Genomic DNA, 23,122 nt, shown 5'->3' on the forward strand with positions numbered 1-23,122 from the left:
CAATTACGGATAAAAAAGAAAGTTTCACTGCATATCTTCAACTTTTGTTTTGTTCATGTAAAAATATTTTTCTTTCCAAATTATACCTGGTACTGAGGATGCCTTCCCAATGCATACAAGATCCAGGACACGCTGGTGGCGGTGGTATCGTGTCCAGCGAACATGAATGTATTCACCTCGTCACGAATATCGTCATCGGTAAGTACCTTCCCATCTTTCGACAATTCCAACAATAAATCCAACAAAGCTTGACGTTTTTGAGGTCGTTCATAGAAATTTCCACTCTTTTTGGCTTTCCATTCGGCTTTTCTTTCTGCGATTATCTACAGACAAATAAATAATATTATCTCTATGAAGTCAATTCTATAAAGTTATTTGATCATTTGATCAAGAATAAAAATAAAGTTGAGAAAATTAACAAGTTATCTTATACGATTGACAGAAGAGATTTGCTTATAGGGTTTTTCGAATGAAAGAGGTTAATAAACGAAAGCAACTCAAAGAGGTTATATGTATATAGAATTAGAATTGTTTTCTTGATTTAGAGATTCAAAGAAATGTAAATGTAATTTCTAGTAATTTCCAATGAATTATTAACTGTTATTAAGTTGTTATATCATACTTTGTCATCAAGTTTACTAAATGTCAAGAATCAAAAGCATGGTGGAAGTTCAATGTTTTTTTTGTTGTAAAGTATATGTATACTACAGCATATGAGTATTCAACTTTTTTAATTGATTTGTACTGATAATTACATGAATGTTAGATAAATATGTACATAAATTAATAAAAGAAATTGATGGCCATGTGCGGCATATATTATCTTGTAATGAAACCAGCAAATAATGATATACTTAGTTAAATATTTGTTAAAAATTCATCGATAATATATTATAAGTTATTACTTAAGTGATTATTTTTTGAATTAATCATAATATGAATTTTGAAATACTTTTCTTATTTGATGTAGTACTTTTTTACAATGCTTTTTTATAAATTTTGTTATAGACGTTTACATCATAGCTTATTTTACTTCTGTATATATTAATATTTCATTGCAATATTAATTATTTAAAATCAATTTTATCGTGTCATAATAATAATTATAATACAGAATTATTTGTCGATATATAATTTTTATTTATAATTGATACTGTTTTAATTGGACAAACAAGTATTTGGTTAATGTTGAGAAATACATGTACCTTTTGTTTTGAGTTGAAGAGGCAAATCAATTTAATTCACAAAACAGAAATTTAACTATTAGAAATCGGATTTCTTTGAATTTGAGTTATAGAGGTAAAATAACATATCTAAACACATAGCAAATAATTTGATATGAAATAATTTCATAATTTAATTTATAGTTTTCAGAAGGAACCATACTTTGTTAATGAATTCATGTGTAACACCAAGTGCGTGATCGTGTCTTTTGCCCCAGGTTGTTAACTTGAAGATTAGATCAAATGACATCCACACATCTAGAAATCTTCTTTGAGAGATGGAAGCCAATCTGGAAGAAATATATCCATACGTATATACATGATGTATTTGATATTTGTTCTTCCAATGTGCATTGCTTAAACAGAAGATACACTTACGTGTTCACAGCCGACACGTATTCGTTTTCAAAATTTTTCTGTGCATTGATGTTGCATCCCATAGAACTGTCTGCAATATTAAAAAAACAAAGATGTTTTAGAATACAGAGATGAACAAAAACTGAAACTGTTCTCTTCATTCATTGTGCTTTGAGTCATGGATAAATACTTAAGTAACTGGAATTACGACGGATGTTATGTCTAAAGCCATTCGTAAGAATGAACCGTATGAAGCTGGTCGCACGCGAACGACAGAAGAATTCAAAACTAAAACTGATATTGGTGTGAAGCTTTAAACAGTTTCTTTTTTGTTGATTACAGTTCAGGGAGGCAATGAAAATGTGTGATCCTCCGTTGTTCAAAACACGTTTCGCACGTAAAACGGGAAACATGAATTGAAAATTTGACAAATAAACAGACAAAAATTTCATTTATGAATGTTATGCAAAATTTTTTAAGTGACGTACACATGTGTTAGTAAGAGGAGATGGCCACGTTGCTCACCACCCGCTACTGGGGGTCGGACGAATCGTTTAGTTGCTTTAGCAATGCGTTCACGAACAAACTGACAAAACCAGAAAAAAATCCGAACAGTGAGAACTCACTTCCGGTGTCCGATCAGCAGTCTGAAAACATTTCCCCGAAACAGCCGACGAAGCGAAAAGCAACGAACGTTTCTTCAAAATTGAAGGCGATTGAAGCTTACAATGATATTTTCTTGGAACCTAGCCACGTAGGTGTATAACTTTTATTCGAAAGTTTTGAAAAGATTTGTTTAAGAAAGTATTGAAAACAACGTAGGAAATGCAATTGTTCTTTAAATCCTTTAAATTTGGTCATCATTTTTAAGAAGTCTGTGCTTGAAAAGGCTATTTAACCTATTAAATTTGTTTTTTGTATCAATTTGATATATTTTTCTTACAAAAAGTTATATCTATTATTCTGTCTTACGTAGGTACTTATCTAAAGTTACTTATTTGAAGTTTTGAGAAATCTATCTTTTAGTATGTGTATATCCTTTACATTTTTGATGACAAAGTACATCAATAGAGTTTCAAATAATACTTGTCAAATATGCCTGTGTGTCTATTTGACACGTGTATAATTTTTCAAATTCCTTAACAAGTAATTAATTATTAATTAACAGTTATATACTTGGTGTAGCATTTTTATGATGATGCGTGTATTAGATATACGAACATCAAAATTAGTAGTGCAGAAGACTTGGGATTAGAAATTGTAAATATAAAATATTATTTGCATGTACATCTAATTTTAACTACAAATGCAAATTGACAAACTATCTGTTCTGTAAAAAAAAAGTTCAAATGAAAAATGAATGATTCCGAGAAGAAAATAATCCAGTTAATTAGTAAATTCTCTTTAATTATCTATAATTCGAAAACTATGTATGTAGGACATAGATTCATATGACATTTTTATTTGCTTTTAGTGCATAGATTTATTAGTTGTATTTGATTTATTAGACATTATTAGTGTACAGATTTATCACTTAAAATATGGACATGTATTTAAAACCCCATTCAGAGAAAAACTAATTATAATGGAATTATAATAAAACCTCCTTGGAATTATTCATTTTCTAATTGAATCACTTTTTCATGTAATTTTTTATGTGGTTTACCAATAATTTACATTTTTATTTAAAAAAATGTGTAATTAAATTAAATTCGTATTGTACATTGACATTGTATTTATATGAATCTCTCCTTTGAAATATAAAGTATTTGAAATATTACGGTTCAACATTTAGATCAGACCGGAAATTCCAATCATGTATCAAATTATAACAAGTTAGCTTTGCAATGCTAAGTATGTTTGTTTATCGATTAACGTCTTTTTCTTAGATACATATCTATCTAGTTTACAGGTAGAATTTTGTATCAATAAATTCATTTAAAATAAACAGCATTAAATACACTTTCGGCAAAAATTTCTCATAATTATTAATATTAATTAAGAATGAGAATTCACTGTTATTTAATTGTATTACTATTTTTTATTATTTTTTTCATTTTATTAATTAATAATTTCTTATTAATATCACTATTAATTACAATATATATATATATTATCAAATAATAGTAATAAAAATAAAAAAACAAAAATTAGGGATAAAATTGAATAATAATAAATTCAATTAGTTAATTCAATTAATAAATAATTTCTTATAAGGGACTAACCATTGGGATGTCTGCTTTAATGAAAAAAATTGTCAATTTCCGCTTTAGAATGTATTTGAAACGGAGATAAATAATGATTTGAAATAATGAATCATTGTTCGGTCAACTACATTATTACTTTTATTTTAGAAATAACATAGGGAGTATAATTTTGTGTTATAATAAATAAATCAATCTCCAAATTGAAGTTTCTCAAGTAATTATTTATTTTACTTGCTACATGCCCTTAGACTGTTTTAAATTTTAATTACCATTAAATAAGCGTTTGAGATGAAATTAATATTACTGGAAGAATTATCTGGGATTGTTATTTCAGGAAACATTTCTTCAAATACAAAATTAAAAAGATTCACTGAGGAATGCTTGATTCAAATAAATTATTATTTCATTGTTATTTCAAAATATTACATCTAATCAAATTAGACGATAGATCATTTAAATAATTATTTTTATAGATTATTTAGTGTAATTAATTTTATAGAATATAATCATTGTAATTATTTTAGATAAGAGATTATTTATTAATTTAATTAGATTGTTTAAGTACCCAAGTTTGCTTTAAAGGAAGTCGTTAATTTGTCATTGTAGTATATGACTGATTCTTTCTCATTTTCTGCATCAGGTAAAAGCATCAGCTCTATTGTATGAAATAACCGATCGTACTAACCAATTAGCCCAACCACGCATTCGAAATACTGAAGAAAAGCTTCAAACGCGGCCGAATCCATCGCAGATTTCGAAAGCATCGCCGCGTATTATTGAACTTTCAAAGCCACGGGTCCCTTATCAGTACCCTCATAAACAAATTGGATACGTTGCGCCCAGTGCTCTCATGGCAGTCGGTTAGTATTTTTTTCTTTAACACAGAATGATCTAACACAATGATCATTGATGATCGGTTTTTATTTTCATAAATATTTTCGAATGACGAAAATAAAACAAATATCATCGATAAAAGAATTCTAAAAGAATTCCAAGTTTTATTTTGCGCCAATATTGCGGAAAATCTCAGATACTTAATCTTATTTTGTATTTTGTGTTTGAAACAGGGCGATTGATATTGTCAGCGAGTTTATTCCCAAGTAATCGGTAATTTGTGTTTTTTTTGTAACCACTCAGCGTATAATTGAATTATCGAAACCCAAAAAGAGGCGGAAGTTGAAGATGCCAAGCAAAAGAAAATCGAAGTTGCATAAAGAAAAGTCACGGTAACAGTGAAACGAAACTCTGTTGATTAGTTGAATATATTCTAAAAACGTATTGCTTATTCCTTTTTTAATAAAAAGTGTAGACAAATGTAAATATTATGCAAATGTAGGCATTTATGTATTCTGAAATTTTTACGAGCCTCAGTTGGAGGAATGTATCTAAACAGAAATTCCTTTCTGTCGCTAAATGTGAATTTCTGACCTCAAGGTCATTCGAAAGTCACAATATTACAAATCGTTGAACTCGACAGTAGCAAATCAGTAGAAAGTACGTAATGCAATTGAAAGGAGAATTATTTGTATAGGGTGGGTCAAAAGTTTCTTCCTATTTATTTATTTATTTTTTTTTTTTTAATAAAATATCAAAGAAATATCGAAGAAAAAAATATAAGAAATTTATTTATATTAATATATAATAATTATTATTTATAATAAATATAATAATTTTATTAAATAATTATTATTAATAATAAATATAATAATTTTATTAAATAATTATTATTAATAATAAATATAATAATTTTATTTATTTATATCAAAGAAAATAAGAAAAAATAATTTTATTTTATTATCTATAGTTTTAAATTAAATTTAAGTTCAAACATGATTTTCTCATTATGTTTTAAAAATTATCTCTTTCAAATGTTGATCGCCAAAGCGTTCGCAAATTAAAAAAAAATAATACTAATAATAATAGTAAAAATAATACTAATAATAATACTAATAATAATAATAAAAATTGCGGATTTATTTTAGTAGGTCCTAGATAAGGGTCGAAGGATTTTTTTGTATTCAGTATTTTGGACAATTTTCACTATTGTGATTTCACTTGTAGCTAATGCAAAATTGGCCAATTTTTGTCTGAAAAAAATTTTTCGATTACCGTTATCAAAAATGCTTGAAAACTCGTGTACATTGATAACACGTGTATTCATATGTGCCTGTATATTTATATAAGATGTTTCAGATGTTTAAGATGCCAAATCACTATATTCCACGAGTCTAAACAAGAAAAAAATATTATATGAACATAGTGTCATTCAACGTTTTATTAAAATGTTATAAAAATAAGAAGAGTTTTATAGAAGAAGAGATGAAACAAAATACAAAATACGAACTTCATGCAGTAATGAATTCTTGAACCGTTGTTGATCTTATATTGCTCTTGGACAGTGGCGCCATTTTAATATGCTAATATTAATCGCGTGAATTAATGATAATGAATGAATTTAGTATTAAAATTAGTATCAGTGGTAATAATCCGTTAATTAAGTCAATTAAGCGATAATTAACACTAATTTAACGAGTGCAGATAGTAAACACAGCTCGCATAATAACTGCGAATAATAATGCAAATATCGCTTAATTATCCTCTTGCTTGTAACTTTTTAGCGGGTCAAAAAAATATTGTGTGATATATTATAGAATACACTGACAAAGTTTGGCATTTTAAACCTGGGACACTCTGTATATTGTATACCCTCTGCACTTTTGGTATCATTAAGTTTCCCATAAACGAGCAAAAATTACAAATGACACAGTTCGCACGAATTACTCGACCATTTAGCTTTCGCGCGTGTGTTTCGAATAAGAGTGAATCGATATGTTTCAGAAGTTACGTGAAACGCGGTAAAAAGAAGTCGGATCACAAATGCAGCTCGCTCCTTCGTGATCGGAAAGTAAGAAGTAAGAAGAAGCAATTAAGAACATCGGACTCCGACAGGACTATCATTGTGGTCGGTTTGAAAATGAAGGACGAGAGGAAAGCTCGTCGACATTCTTAATGAAAGGGGAGCACGAAAACCCTGTTGTTTATCTAACAATCTTTCGCGGTTTTGTAACGTAGCGTTTCTAATTGTCTGTAATGAACATTTCATGTACGTGACATTTCAATATACCCATTCTAGGAACGAATCTCCATAAATTAGAATAATTATTAGAATTATGAAGAAATTACTGAAGCAGACAGCCGCTCGCGGTTGCATCACAACAATATACATATGTACAGTTGATTTGCGTTTTCTTTTTTTTTTCTCGCTTCTTTTTTCACATGAAAATATCGCGCGAGATGTATCGCGAGACGTGTGCGTGATTAAACATTTGAAATTGAAGGAAGAACGTTGTAATTATTCTGAGTTGTTTTCATCGTTGTTAGAAAATTCTTCGTCGTTTCAACGGATCAGATATATATTTCATTTACTCAGATGGATTTTACAAATGAAAATTCGTAGTTATTGTTTATCAATAACGGAGACACTAAAAGTAATGTGTATGTTGCATTTTTCTGTAAATGGAGCGGATCAAAGTAATTTCAGGGTCATTTCCACCTTTTCAAGAGTAGAATGATATATTTTTTTTTTGCTCCATTAATTCTCTCCAAAAGAAAGTATTGATACTGATTAATTACAATATTCACAGTTTATAAGTTCAATAATTTATCAAATTTATTATTATATAATCTATAAATTATATAAATTATTATAAATTTATTTTATTTATAATCATTTATTTTATAAATTATAAATTTGTTATATTTACAATTTATAAAATTTATGTTCGAAAGACAGAGACTGTCTTTCAGTCTTATGTATCTATATAACAGTAACAATCAATATGTGATAAAATAATTTCTAATTTCTAATTAATAATTTATAATGATTCATAGAGGGACATATCACGACCCTTTGTGTATTAAACTACGTGCTTTTTCATATCAGCAAAAACAACATGGAAATATTCAAGGTGATCAATTTACGTTGCCTACTGTGTTAATCGAAGCTTAAAAGACAAGCGAGAAATACGATGAAGCTATGTTAACATCTAGTCTTACCGCATATTATATCCAGCGTCGCCCGTTTAGCGTAAGGAACAATGTCGAATTCTGGTTTACCGACTTCCTTGCTTAAGCACGAAACTAATATTTGAGCTTCTCTGATCGTCGTCTTCAAATATATCTCCAGAAGGCCGCTGTGAAAGGTTGGCGTTAGCAATTTCCGTCGGAAGTGCCATTTCTCTCCTAGTAAACGATTTACCACTTTTAATTCTTTATTTCTTTTCTCTCGATCGTTGTTTTTGACAATTTAGAGACGTTTGACGTAATAGCGATGCGTAATAATTGATAGAACAACTTAATAACAATAACAAATGATACGCAATTTGTTTCGAAGGTTATGAATTAACCACTTGCGCTGGCAACTGATTGCGGACCATAACGAGTGACCGTATACAATAATTCGTCGTTTTCTTTTTGAACTCGTCGGTAAGATATCACCGGATAGAAATTATTGAGAAGTGATAAATATTATTATTTGTTTTTGCCTAGGTTATACTTAAATGTACTTAAAACTGAGGAAATATTGCAATTTTGGGACAAAAAATTCTCGACGTGCGTGGCACGTCATTTCAGCGCAAGAGGATACCACCTGCGCTGGCAACTGCGGACCATAATGAGTGACCGTGTACAATAAATCGTCGCTTTCTTTTTGAACTCGTCGGTCGTACGATGTCACCGGATAGAAATTATCGAGAAGTGATAAATATTATTATTTGTTTTTGCCTAAGTTATACTTAAATGTACTTAAAACTGAGGAAATATTGCAATTTTTGGACAAAAAATTCTCGACGTGCGTGGCACGTCATTCCAGCGCAAGAGGAATAACCTCAAAATTTAATTTCCTTTTGAACGTATAGTGAGCAGAAAATGGTACGAACAGTTATTGAAGTTTTATATTTGCTTTATTACAAAGCGTTTATGGACGCACGTTTGTATATCAGTTTTTTCTTATTTCTATTCATAGAACATACCGGTGAAGTTTGATTGTTCAAACGTGTATGACATATCGTACAGTGGATAGTAAAATTGACATACGTGACATTTTCATAATATTTGTGAATGGTGAACAGACATGGCAGTAGTTAGCTAATGGCATGTTAATATAATAATAACGATGATTGGTAGCGTACTCACCGGTGCTGGTAACCAGACCGGAACCAAGCCAAGGTCGTAAGTACTCGTACTCCAAACTTTTGTCGATGTGAACGCTGCTACTTAGCAACGGTTGTATCGCTTCTGCTTTGTAGAGAAAGATGAAGGGCCTCATGCCTACCCAAATCAGATATATATCACCTAACTCTCTCCCCCATGTGATCATCTTCTTGAAGGCTTCTGTAACATATGAAACGTACTTTCTTTAATTTTGAACACACGAAAACTTTCAACGAAGTGAAAACTTTTCATCGAGCAGCGCCTTTAAATTTTAGGTTTAATGCTGAATTATATAGGGTGTTCTGTAACATGTGGAAAGTAGAGCAAGGGATGATTCTGAAAAGTAAATCGAAGGTAATAATAAAATAATAGTAATAAAAATAAAATATAATAATAATTAAAATAAAGTAATAAAAATAAAATTTTTTCATTCAAGACTTAGTTTTCAAGAATATTTAATTTGAAAATTTACGTCAAGTATGCTTGAATCTGGCTAATTTTAGACGTATCATGCAAAAATATTAATATTTTGGAAAATATTTATATTTTAATAAACATAAATATTTATATTTATATAAGTAATAATATTTATATAAAATATCTTCGTGCAAAAACATGTCAAAAGTAGGTAGAAAAAACTTTTTTTTACTTGAAACTTCATTTTTGCGAAAACAAACTTCGAATCTGTTTCGTTAAAAATTGCCTTGATACTAGACACACATTTTCAAAAAAATAAATGACATAATTTTATTTTATACGTTTTTGATTTATTTTTTCCAGGAGGAATTATCCCCTGTTCTGCTTCTCACATGCTAGAGAACATGCTGTATATAATTTAGTTGTATTTATTAATCTTCAGTTTGAAGAATTAAAATTGAAATAAAAGTTCAAATTCACGTTCAAACATAGGATTGCAGTTTGTCCTTTTTTTTCAAATCGAAGTCATAATTCCACGAGCGTGACTCGATATTGTAACTCAAAGGATTAAAAATCTAATACTCGTGTATTAAAAGCTACACAATTCAAATACGAATATATTAAATATTGTTTCACATTCTTATTATGCATTCTTGTTATACATTAATCTACACTAATCACACCAATCATATACATGAAATTTGATATGTTAATATATGTTAATACATTAATATGACTGCATCGCATTTCGATGCACGTATAATTAGAAGCACGTGTTCCACGTGTATTTAAAATTTAAAATTTAAACACACGTGTCTTTGTGTACTCAACTCTGCCACGTGACTCTTAATCATATTTAACAAAGCTAAACAAAGTAATGAAACAGAATAATGGACACACTAATCAATTCAAGTGAAATTATTTCAATTCTTGACACCAGAACCACCGATGACTAAAGACATAAAATTCCTGTTAGGGACATGTTTGATAGTGCGATAAATTACACAAGCTAATTTGTATATTTTACGAAGAATCATTTGAATCTCTAAAAATACGTTGTTTTATGTCTATAAAATTGCTAACGAAAATTAGTCATTTTCATCAGTTTGTTATAGTGTTGAGGCAATTCAGTTGAACATTCGAAACGAATACATTCAAAATGTATGTTTTTGTTGTTTAATTTTGAAATTTTTGACCTGATTTAGTTACATATATCTTTTTCTATCAGAAAAAGTCACAGAATAAAATAATTTAAATTATTGTGACAATACAAATTGTACAATATTATTACCATATTATATTATTATTAGGGTTTAAATTTGGATATTATTTGAATAAACTTTTTTTAAATTTGATTATTTAAATGATACGTTATCTTGTTTGACTCAGTGTTATCTTAGAATAGTCTTGCGTTAGATATTTGAACGAGCAAATGATTTCTCTCCGAATTATCTCATTATTATTTGGTTATTAAATAAAATAATTTTTCATTTTATTACTTTTATTATTAATTTGTTTCTATGAATAATTCTCGTCACATACGCTTCACAATGAAGTTAACAATTAATTGGAAATAATTTATTCGATTTGGACACAAGATAAACTTACTTTTCCTATATCATTAAGCGAAAAGATAAGTATGGATTATAATGAGTTTTTCGAAATTTTGTCTATTTCGATGCCTGCTATATTTTTTCCCCTCAAACGCTTTATTATACTACTGAAATGAGAAATCGAGTCGTCGTTTCAATTTTAAAACAAATGATAACATTTTTTAAAATGATTTTTTAATTTTAGTGACGTAAGGAAAAAAGTTGTATTGAAATAAACGAGATTCGTCAATGAAAATAACAAATTAAGAAAATTATTTATTATCTTTGTTAATTGAAGGAGGCCTTCTTGCAAGTCAAAAAAAATTCCAAGAAATTCCTTCAACAAAAATTAACTCCAAGTAAAACAGTTTGTTAACTCGAGAAGTCAGTTGATCCGATTTTCAATTCTTCATTTTCTGTTGATTTGCTAAAAATCACGCGTTGAAATGTATTACGCTAGTGAAATGAAATTTGTCCAACATTATTAAGAATTAATTGTCGAGTTGATAAGAAGAGACGTTACGCCAGAGCGATAACGAGGAGAGTGCAAAATGGGAGGCTCCGGGAGTGATGCCGGTCTGCACAGTGCGTGATGACTGTTTCGCAATGTGGCAGCCGTTTTAGAACGTCTCGCAATCGACGACGACGAGGTATCGAAAAGAGAAGAAAGAGGATAGAACCGAACCAGGAGATGACACGTGTTGCAATTCTAGCAAAAGGGAGGAGTGGCTGTACACTGACCGGACGTTGACCGGTAAAAATGCAACGCGAGGTCATCGAGTAGTAATGACTCGCAACAAAAAGAACAGACATATACTCTCGTAGACCTTGGCACGTAACGAGACGGTTGCCGTCCTTCGGATAATGGTGAACCTTTGATTTATCATTGATTTTTTCCTTTCTTTCTTTTTTTTTTTTTTTCGGTCTGCCATGCTAGCGTGTCGTCATTGTTTATTTCTGGCTTTGTGTTCAAACAATTGACCCACGAAGTGGGTCAAGAAGGTATTGGCACATCCAATGTTTTCTTTTTTTTTTTTTCTTTTTTTTTGCAATGAATATAATGCACATGGTACGTAAAAAAAATTTATATAAAATATCTGAGAAGAAGAGTACTTATTATAAAAGTACTTTGTTTTACGAAAGAAAGTAAAAAAATTAAATTGTCTCCTATTTCTGTATTAGCAGGGAATTTGATAAATTTTCAGAAACTCAATTTCTTTTTTTAGAAACGAAATCTTAGATCAGTCGAGGGTATATTTGGATGTAAAGATTAACTCGGATCCGACTTTTGCGTGGAATTTGAAAATTGAAAGTCAGAAGAACTTGGACAGTCGTTATTGAATGAAAACTTTCTCCAAAAAGGAATTTTGTTTCACAATGTGGAACGATCTAGATGAAGAATAATAATTTCCTATCGGTAAGATCTCAAAGCAAAATTAATAAATGAATGCAAGTTTGTTTAGAAAATAGCACTGTTTCTGCATTTTGCAATAGCACATTAATTTTTGTGTTACAGATGCTTTTTAATCCTCGAATCTTTATACTTTTTGTATTATTATTGTAGAGCTCGTTATTGAAAATTGCTATTAATTTCCAGTTATAAATTTTACAATAATAATACAAAAAATATAGAATTATCTATCAGAAAAAGCCAAATTTATGTTTAATCACTTAAAAACTTCACCTACTTCACAAAAATCTGACAAAGGATTACCCATTCTTATTAATTTATTAAGCTGTGTCATGATCAAAATTGCAGGAAATTTTTACATTGTCGGGAAAATGAAAATGACAGGTTTGATGAAACATCCTTTTAACTATAAGTAACTGTAATTATTAATATATAGATATATAAATGTACGATATAATTATTGTAACAAGCTAACGTCTAATTACATCGTATAATAATACAATTACGATAATAATAACATTATGTACAATAATACACAAGTATAATTGATACAAGTTGTTATTATTCTTTCATCATTTCACAGCCGAGCAATACATCAATTAAAATTACCTTAGAATCATTCCATAAGAATGTTGCATAATTTCTACTCGCAGCCAGATAAAATCTGCAAGTTGCGCGTGATTCACGTATGTACATAAGAATACAAACTATTGTGTCTCAAACGATATCTCTGAAAATATTTGCTTGATAACATTTTCCTTCTTTCTTTGTTCTTTTTTCTTTTTTAAGGCACATGTAATTGCAGACGCACAATTATTCAGGCCGCGAACGACCTCGACCCGCTTCTTTCTTCGTCTGGTTATGCGCGAGACAGGCTGACCATTATCTTTAGCGTTCAGCTGGTTCAAGGTGGGATAAATCCTTTCTTTCTTTCTCGACGAACACCTTTCCACATCCGACTAGCAACCGAATTAACTTTTTGTTCAACAAAATCGTAATATTTTCGCAGTTATGATTAAGTACACTTAAGTAAGACAAAATAGACAAAACAAATAATAAGTTTATTGCTTCCCGATAATTTCTATCCGGTGATATCGTACCGACGAGCTCGAGAAGAAAGCGACGAATTATTTTGTGTACGGTTATTGGTCACTCGTTACGGTCCGCAATCGGTTGCCAGCGCAAGTGGTTAAACTCGCTTTTCGCGGGCAAAAATCAATTTTCTCTGGTTTAAGAGATATCTCGTCTGTTTCGTCTGGCGTAATTACATTCAGCGTGTCCTGAATCTAAACTTCGAGAGACCATATAGATTAATTCGAATTAAATGAAGGGAAATACGTCATTTTCGAGACTTGCTTGCGTTTCACTTCGGAGGAAATCGCTAAGAAAGAGACAAAAAAAAAGGTATTGATTTTCTTATTTATTCTATATCTAGCTACAATCAGAGTGGTCAATGTTCGATATAATGTTTGGAGTGTTGCAAGTAGCTTTTTGAACAAGTGATATAGATGATAATGATAATAGATAATATGGACGATAATAGGTGACATAAGTGATAACAGATGATGTTATAAGATATCACGTTGATATAGTGATATTGTAAGAAAAACTTTTCGCTGTTTCCTTTCTCGCGATTTTCTCCAAAATAGAGCAGAAACGAGCAAATCTCTAAAGGACATTGTTTTTCTTTTTTTTTTTAAGTTCGTCAGAAGTTTTCACATTTAAATTCGAGACATTTCCTGTATTTTATATTATTCTTAGTTATATTAATTATATCGATTATGATTCTTACATCTCCTTCTCTGCTTTCGAGATGTAAAAATTTTTTACATTCCAAACGAATCTTTTATTTCAGGATATTGGTACCTCACATAAATCTATTGTGTTAAATAAAAATTCAGTAATTAATTAGTTGAATGCATTTGATTCTAATGACAGTCACAGTTAACGAGAAATAATGAGATTTTTTTATCTCGTGTGTCCGGCCAGCAATAAATATCGTAATGTACTACGATAAACTCCCCCTTCTGAGTTACGCTAATCACATTTTTTTTGTTTAAGAAAAAAAAAAAAAAAAAGAAAAAAGAAATCGATATGAAAATGTTTTCAATTTTGCCGGTCAAAAGTCGATTTCGAAATTTCAAATTTTATCCAAGCTGAAAAATTTTTGACAAACAATTATGTTCGTTAATACATATATAATGCGTTGCCGGAAGTTGGGAATTTTCACAGCTTTGTCCTTGAAATTCTCTGAAACAATTTTTATACGTTCTTAAAGAGTTACGTAAACTTTTTTTTTATCAGTGTGAAAGTTTTCCAGACAAGTACTTTTTATACTTTCGATAATTCTTTTTTTTTTTTTTTGTGTTGTTGTTGTTAGATGTAGAAATCAATTCGATATCCTTCTTTTAGATAAATTTACTCGCCATTTACTTATTGGCATCGCTTTTGGAGTACACAGTTCACGTTATAAAACACGTTTGCACTTAATAGTCGTTCAAATTTTCAATTTTCAAAGTTTTATGACAAGATACCTTTGGTCAGATATATTTAAATTATCGTTGAAAAATTTCATAAATTTCATTATTTATTACTTCGTAAATGTGACGATTTTTATATTAAAACCATCGAACTAATTTTCAGATTATCCAACATGCATCTGTTTTGATCTAAATATGACAGACAGATATAATATCTCGGTGTTTTTTCAAGAATTATTATAATATGTATGAAAAAGCACCAGGAATCATTTTCTTATACTAAACATGGAAAAACGTTATTATTACATCTATCAGTCATGTTTAACACTAGAATTACCAAAATCGATCAATTTATAATTTTTTTAGCGTAGAGTATTTTTAGAAATTTGAATGATTTTCGTAAAATGAAAGTCTTTGTTCTTTATCCTATTAAAAACTTTCTCCTATCACTTGCACTTTAAATTTCTCTGATACAGTTATTTATACTTCAGTCGTGTTAAATACATCTCATCAGATTATTATTAAAAGAATCGATGAAAAAAATTTTCACTGGCAATTTAAACAATTATCGAATAACTATTAAATGAAAACTCCTCTCAAATACAGACTTGCTTTATAACAACAATCATATAACGATCAAAGTGAAACTGTGGATTTTTATGATATTTGAAAAATTTGGAAATTGCAAAATTACACAATATTAAAAGTGCTCTTTTATACATAATTAATAATAAAATTAATTAGTAATACATAATTAATAAGTAAAATTAATGAAGTAATAAAATTAATTAGTAATACATAATTAATAAGTAAAATTAATTAAGTAATAAAATTAATTAGTAATACATAATTAATAAGTAAAATAAATTTTTAACAAGTCCCATTTTTTTAAATTACCTTCATAGACATACAAAATTGCCATCCATTAATAAGTGAATGATTAGTATGTCAAATCTTTTTCGTGCAGAATCAAAATTTTGATTCTAATTATTTCTACTTTGCGGCCCATCCTGTATTTGTTAAAGGAGATCGCAAAAAAAAAAAAAAAAAAAATAAATTTCGCAAACGTCCGCATTTTATCTTTAAAGCAAAATGATTCGGATGGTAGTGTATATATTGATGTTTCCCAAACATCAAACTTTATCATCTACGATTGATATCCGTTGAAAATGATTTAATGGTTTTACTGGTTTTGTTTGGTGATAATTAGTAACGAGATCAAGCAGAATTCTGATTTCTCGCAATACTCTGTTCTTTTCTTCCTTTTTTTTTTTTTTTTTTTTTTTTTTTTTTTTTTTTTTTTTTTTTTTTTTTTTTGTAACGTTTCTCTTTCTTTCTTTATTATTAAATAAATATAACGGGGCGTAAACAACGTGCGTAAGCATTTGCAAAAAAAAATCTCCACTTTGTTGTTACAGATAACGCGTATTCACAATAAGATAATTTCGCGTATCGTATTTGTATATTGATCCCCTTTTAATCTGCATTAGTATGAAAATAACTATATTATTCGAAGATAATTGAATTCGGTTGGCGATGAGTCGTGTCAGTCGTTCTTTTGGGTACAAATACCATAGTTGAATTGTAAACAATTAATAGCAATTTACGCTTGATAAACCGCGAGATATTTGATTACGTGTTTTACATTCTCCGTTGATGAAGATTGGTAACAAAATTCACTGAAGTTAGAAACGCTAAAGCTTAGTGGTAATTTAATTCTAAATATAGTTTCCAATGATGTCACTCTTAATTTAAGATCCTTGTTTTAAATTAAATAAATGTTTTTTTTTCAAGAATCTTCTATAATGTAAATGTTCTTAAAAAAAAAAATTTATTTAATTTAGAATCAGAAAATATTACGCGCGTTGAGAATTTTTTGTCCCAAATTGCGACATTCTCTCAGTTTTAAGTGTATTTAAATGTAACCCAGGCAAAAACAAATAATAAATTTATTGCTTCTCAATCATTTCGATCCAGTGATATGTCATACCGGCGTGTTTGAAAAGAAAGCGACGAATTATTGTTATACGTTATTTGGTCACTCGTTATGGTCCGCAATCAGTTGCCACAGCTTAGTGATTAATAGTACTGTGTAACTTTGAAGCTACGTTATTGGTACGTATGAGTACAATATTCGGATACTAAATATTTGAAACTGTTGTAATTTTGTACAGGAAAAAGTCGCACGATAATTGGGCTCGTTTTAAATTTTAAAGCTTTCACTTTCAAAATGAGTCGTTCGTTCGATTCTAACATTAAGATATTTTAACACTGTGTAACAAAGCGAAGACATTTTCATTCAAGAAAATGCTATAAATTGTAACAGTATGCGAAAGCATTAAGCGAATTTTTTTCACGACTTAATCCGCAACGAATTTGAAGATTACAACGATCTTTCGACTTTTTTTTCCCGCCAATTTATCGAACTTTGAATGTCAGGTGAAAATTTTCATCATCCAACGAATTTTCATCGTCCGAGCATCTAATATTCAGAGTTGAACAAAATAGCAAGGAAAGATCGTACATCAAGTTTCAATCGAGAAGTTTTTGCATATTGTGACAATTTACAGAATTTTCGAAGAGAAAAGTATCTTCACTTATCCACACGTGTTGTAAAAATGTCTTAGAGTAAAATAAACAATGCATTTGGAAAGCAGAGACTTTGAGCTACAAAAGATTCCAGATTCGTTGTTCTACGATTTCTGTTTTACAAAACCATAACAGTTTGTATAAGTCAATCTATATCAATATATATTTTGAGTCTATTTCTAGCTACGATGTCAACGAAATCTTTTTATTTACCCTTTCTTGGTAATCAAGGAGATTATTTATTATGATTGTCAACTTTTGCTTCATCTATACAATGTCTTCTTATAAAAATTTTGGAAAATTATAAATTTATTTGTTAGTTTGTAGATTTGGAGATCATAATGCTCTTTTGTAATCAGGAAGGTTATTAACATTTTAGGAATATTACAAATTCATTGTTAGTTCGTTTCTGGTATTTCAATTCATTTTTATTTTGTATTTAGAGATAACGAGAGAATCTTGTTCTTTGCAACTAAGAGAGTTATTTTCACTTCACGCGTGTGAATTGAAATTTTCGTGAAAATCTGTAAATTTATTTACAAATTTTATGAAATTTTGTCAAAATTTTACAAATTTTTCATTTGAAGATACGTCATTCCAGCGCAAGAGGTTAACCACTTGCGCTGGCAACCGATTGCGGACCATAACGAGTGACCAAACCGTATAACAATAATTCGTCGCTCTTTTTTTGAATTTTGTCGGTACGACATCACTGGATCGAAATTATTGAGGAGTAACAAATTTTTCATTTGTTTCATTTGTTTTGCCTATTCTGTTTCACTTAAATATACTTGAAACTGAGAAAATATTACAATTTTGGAACAAAAAATTCTCGACGTGCGTGACACGTCTTTCCAGCGCAAGAGGTTAACTTGCGCTGGCAATTGATTGCGGACCATAACGAGTGACCAAACCCTATAACAATAATTCGTCGTTCTCTTCCTGAATTTCGTCGGTACGACATCACTGGATCGAAATTATTGAGGAGTAACGAATTTTTCATTTGTTTTGCCTATTCTGTTTCACTGAAATATACTTGAAAGTGAGAAAATATTACAATTTTTGAACAAAAAATTCTCGACGTGCGTGACACGTCTTTCCAGCGCAAGAGGTTAACTTGCGCTGGCAACTGATTGCGGACCATAACGAGTGACCAAACCCTATAACAATAATTCGTCGTTCTCTTCCTGAATTTCGTCGGTACGACATCACTGGATCGAAATTATTGAGGAGTAACGAATTTTTCATTTGTTTTGCCTATTCTGTTTCACTGAAATATACTTGAAAGTGAGAAAATATTACAATTTTTGAACAAAAAATTCTCGACGTGCGTGACACGTCTTTCCAGCGCAAGAGGTTAACTTGCGCTGGCAACTGATTGCGGACCATAACGAGTGACCAAACCCTATAACAATAATTCGTCGTTCTCTTCCTGAATTTCGTCGGTACGACATCACTGGATCGAAATTATTGAGGAGTAACGAATTTTTCATTTGTTTTGCCTATTCTGTTTCACTGAAATATACTTGAAACTAAGAAAATATTACAATTTTGGGACAAAAAATTCTCGACATGCGTGACACGTCATTCTAGCGCAAGAGGTTAAACGAGGATTAATCGAATTTAGCGTATATTTATGAATGCAACGAATATTACGGAATATGGCTTTCACCAGTTACAGCTTCGACGTTTGTCTGTCGCATACGATGCGAAATACCAATCGCATGCATCTCCCTATATCGGTGCATCTGTCTGCATGATCGCATGAATTTCTTTGATGTCGAAGGTTATCGCTGTCTTGTGTCAATTTTGAAATGAAAATACAAATATGTATTTTTATTTCCTGATATCGCATGTAAATACCCGTATTTTCGAAGGAATATTTACCAGCGTGACGAATCGACTTACTTTCATTAGATAAATATTCGAATCATGTAATGTAATGTTAATCTTTTTGGTCAGTTTTTGCCAAAAGTTTAATACTGAATAAGGAGCATATAACAAATGAAGAATGCATTCATCTTTTGATGTAATATCTAATGATTGACAGTATGCGATATAATATATTTTTGATGTAGATAACACTTAATAATTAATAATTAATAATATAATAATATAATTCTTAATATTTTAATATAATGTCTTTTATTTAGTATATCGTAACATGTTGTCCTTTTTATATATTATAATTTATATATTATATTTCATATATTATCCTTTTTATATATTTTAAACTTTCAACAAACTTTTATATTTTAAACTTTTAATAAACTTTTAATAAACTTCTATATTTTAAACTTTCAACAAACTTTTATATTTTAAACTTTTAATAAACTTTTATATTTTAAACTTTTAACAAACTTTTATATTTTAAACTATTAATAAACTTTTATATTTTAAACTGTTAATAAACTTCTATATTTTTCATAAACTTCTATATTTTAAACTTTTAATAAACTTTTCATAAACTTCTATATTTTAAACTTTTAACAAACTTTTATATTTTAAACTTTAATAAGTAAATTATCATTGATTGTAAAATTGTTTAGTACAGACTAAACACTCAAATTAACCGTGCTACATTTTTTGAGCCCATTAAGACCGAGTAACATTTTCTTTCAGCTATGGTACATATCCTTCGAACGAAATACATACCGTAAAAGAAGTTTTATCATGCATAATTTCTCGTACCGATTTAAAAAAAAATCTTTTTTATACATTATTAAACGTGTTCTTGTAACGGTACATTGATATTAAAAAAATGTAATAACGCGTTCTGGAACTTATAGTGACACATCGATGTCAAAAACAAGTTGAATTTATTTCTCCGGTTGGAAAGTCGACTCGGAACCTGTTAAAGTTTCTTTTGAAATTTTTTTTCCTTTTTGTTTACTAAGGCGAGAGCAACGTTGAAGTGTAAAAAATTCAAGGATCGCAACAGGACTAAAACAGGTTATTGCACTTGTTAAATAAAAGCGAACGGTCGTCAAATGTATCGGCAAGATGATATAAATTAAAAATAATTGTTAATAGCAAATGTTGGATGGAATTTCGATTTTGTTGTTTCGTTTGTTTTGAAAGGAAATGTTCGAAATGCGAAGTTGTACAAAAATGCACGTAAAAAAAAAAAATACGTAAAATATTCAAAGTATAGTGCTTTGTATGACATTGAACACGTGAAACAATCGTGATTCCTTATTTAATTATACTTTTAAAAATATGAATTTGCACAAAAGTCCAAAGCCTAAAAATTAATATATTGTATTGCAATAATGTCTAATATTTTAATAATTTAATTTCTAATAATATCTAACGTTTCACAATATTTGTAAAAATTGTCTTAACTGTTATGATTATTTCAGTTTTTTTTAAATCAAAGTATTTCTATGAAAATATTCTATTTCATATGTACAACAATTTATTTAAAAAAAAAATATATATATACAAGTTGTATTTTCTCAACACTGTAAAATAATTATAATTTTCTTTTTTGTTATTTAAAAAAAAAAGTTTTTTTTAAATTACTATCATAAAAAATAAAATTAGAACATATATATCTTTAAGTATGCTCGTTTAAAAGATAAATATTACGTGCTTATTAAGTATCATTGAGGTGGTTCTTTATTACTTCCTTTTTTTCACTGGAATTTATATATCGCGATGAGAATCACATTCTGTAATACTGACAACTCATTGCTAATATTGGCAGTTTATTAATTTTCTCATCAAACGTATGTTTATTTTGTAATAACTAAACGAAACAGATTTTTACAAATTTAACTGGCGACATAAAATTTGAGTAAAGTTGTTTAAATATTAAATATTTAATATTACGTATGCTGTATTTTAAATATATATGCATAAATAAATATCTACGTAAACGTCCATAATACATCATCAACCTGTAGATCTTTATGTATTTTTAAATTTTTATGAGCATAATTAAAGAAATGGAACCTAAATAAAGATAGATAATATAATTATAATATATATTAATAAATATAATATATTATATATATATAATATTATATTATAACATAATTAATATAATATTACAATATTATAATATTACAATATAGTATTATTAAAGATATATATACCTAAAAGAATATAGTAAATATAATGTGATATTTATAATATAATAAATATATTGTTATAATTATCATAATTACAATAATATAATATAATATAGTAGATGTTATATTTGTTATATTTACTATATTAAATATAGTAAATATAATAAATACTCTACTTTATGTGCATTTTTACATTTTTGAGATTCTCTCAAAATGCATGAAAATCCGTAGTCTACTAATTACTCATTTGTGCAACAGTCTTCCTCGTACGAAACGTACACACAGTACTCGTGTATTTGTACTGTGCAGATTATATCACACATAAGTCTACTCTCTCCAAAATTTAAAATTATCCTACAGTTCGAGCGAGTAATAAGTTATCGGTTATCGTATATCCTACGACGTTGCGTTAACACACGTAACGCCTCGATCCATTGCCTCATAACTACTTCGTTAACTCTCAGAACAATTATTCATCGCGTCGTAAACGAGGAAATGTTGGAAATGGATTGTAATATTTGACGGTGGTCAATTGTGGAAACAAATGGGATAAATCTGTATTGCGAATGCTACTCGTGTATTAGTCGCATTTTATATAGCAATGGAAGAAAAACGGCGTATTGCCGCAGGAAGAGAAATATCGCTTATTATTAAATTATTTTTTTTCTCAAAAATCAAAAAGTATCTCAAGCTCAAACGAAATGTAAAGTATCACAAATCCTTTTACTTGCTAAGCAGAGTGTAAAATTGAAATATAAACAATTCGAGCTTTGGGTTTATTATTGATTATTAACCACATTAAAAGAGAAGAATTATGTTGTTCATGTAAGATTTGTGAAAATATTGAAATCTAATTGTCAGTCATCGCGAATGATTAGAACATTTTCTTACATAAATTTAGATTTATAGATTTATAGAGGAAAATTAAAGATACTCTCCATTTCAACTAAACAGTTTTCCAATGCATGTAATAATTTAATTACAAAAGACTATAAATGACGAACATTGCAAAAATTTTTGAATTTTCAAATAGATAATTCTATTAATTTTGGTTAAGTGTAGATATTGAATCATGTAGAAATTGGATTAAAATTATATTTGAAAAAACGACGTTTCCATATGCATATGAAATATTTTTATATTTTCTGCTTAAAGTTAGTGTAAATACAATACATGCATATTCTCATTCAAAAGTGTTACTTCTCTTAGATAATAAAATCATTAAATTGCATTTGTACTTTATAATAGAACTATTGATAGACGTATTATTTAAAGTATAAATATTTAGTATTGAAGTAAAGCATAAAGTATAAAAATATTAACGCGTAAATATATATTTTATAATACATTAAATATACATTTATATAAATGTACAACTGTATACAGAGATTTTATTGTAGTATAAAGTATTATTTAAAGTATAAATATTTTATATTAAAGTGAAGTAAAATATAAAGTATTAATATATTAATTTATAAACTTTTATATATATATGTAATTTATATACAAAAGTGTAATAAAGTATTACTATATTTTAAAGTATTATTTTAGTTTTTCAG

General features: G+C 28.7%; 2 protein-coding genes and 1 long non-coding RNA gene across 11 annotated transcripts in view; 2 read left to right on the plus strand and 1 right to left on the minus strand.

Moving 5' to 3' along the window:
• The window catches only part of LOC122535392 (cytochrome P450 4c3-like), a 31,450-nt gene that overhangs the window by 2,057 nt on the left and 6,271 nt on the right, over positions 1–23,122 (minus strand). The window contains exons 3-7 of one of the 2 annotated variants that reach the window (XM_043666881.1): positions 8,981–9,178; positions 7,844–8,029; positions 1,602–1,671; positions 1,387–1,513; positions 87–323 (exon numbers count right to left, since the gene is read on the minus strand). In XM_043666881.1, the coding sequence (XP_043522816.1) occupies positions 87–323; positions 1,387–1,513; positions 1,602–1,671; positions 7,844–8,029; positions 8,981–9,178 (818 nt within the window). The remainder of the gene's footprint in view (positions 1–86; positions 324–1,386; positions 1,514–1,601; positions 1,672–7,843; positions 8,030–8,980; positions 9,179–23,122) is intronic. The other variant, XM_043666882.1, reaches the window with a different exon arrangement.
• On the plus strand, positions 82–7,128 carry LOC122535393. 6 transcript variants are annotated; one of them, XR_006308159.1, is made up of 6 exons: positions 82–198; positions 1,923–2,334; positions 4,428–4,647; positions 4,917–5,013; positions 6,626–6,890; positions 6,921–7,128. XR_006308159.1 is itself a non-coding variant. In XM_043666883.1 (5 exons), the coding sequence occupies exons 2-5, from the start codon at positions 2,089–2,091 to the stop codon at positions 6,795–6,797; spliced, it is 735 nt and encodes a 244-aa protein (XP_043522818.1). In that variant the 5' UTR covers positions 82–198; positions 1,923–2,088; the 3' UTR covers positions 6,798–7,128. The 6 variants fall into 6 exon arrangements, 5 of the variants coding, with proteins under 5 accessions (XP_043522818.1, XP_043522819.1, XP_043522821.1 ...); XM_043666883.1 differs by having other exon boundaries at positions 6,626–7,128; XM_043666884.1 differs by lacking the exons at positions 4,917–5,013; positions 6,921–7,128 and having other exon boundaries at positions 6,626–6,712.
• On the plus strand, positions 10,936–13,510 carry LOC122535394. 3 transcript variants are annotated; one of them, XR_006308161.1, is made up of 4 exons: positions 10,936–11,874; positions 12,234–12,424; positions 12,524–13,104; positions 13,208–13,510. It is a non-coding gene; the product is annotated as an uncharacterized LOC122535394 (long non-coding RNA). The 3 variants fall into 3 exon arrangements; XR_006308162.1 differs by having other exon boundaries at positions 10,945–11,874; positions 12,502–13,510; XR_006308160.1 differs by having other exon boundaries at positions 10,947–11,874; positions 12,524–13,510.

This window comes from Frieseomelitta varia, unplaced genomic scaffold (genome assembly GCF_011392965.1).
Source record: "Frieseomelitta varia isolate USP_RPSP 00005682 unplaced genomic scaffold, Fvar_1.2 scaffold_715, whole genome shotgun sequence".
Taxonomy (NCBI): domain Eukaryota; kingdom Metazoa; phylum Arthropoda; class Insecta; order Hymenoptera; family Apidae; genus Frieseomelitta; species Frieseomelitta varia.

What these genes read in the sequence shown, in the direction of transcription:
- LOC122535393 (XM_043666883.1), top strand. Translation starts at nt 2,089, where the DNA reads ATGGCCACGTTGCTCACCACCCGCTACTGGGGGTCGGACGAATCGTTT. An exon ending in TTTTCTTGGAACCTAGCCAC is followed by an intron (nt 2,335 to 4,427) that starts GTAGGTGTATAA and finishes TTTCTGCATCAG; the next exon opens with GTAAAAGCATCAGCTCTATT. An exon ending in CAGTGCTCTCATGGCAGTCG is followed by an intron (nt 4,648 to 4,916) that starts GTTAGTATTTTT and finishes TTTTTTTTGTAA; the next exon opens with CCACTCAGCGTATAATTGAA.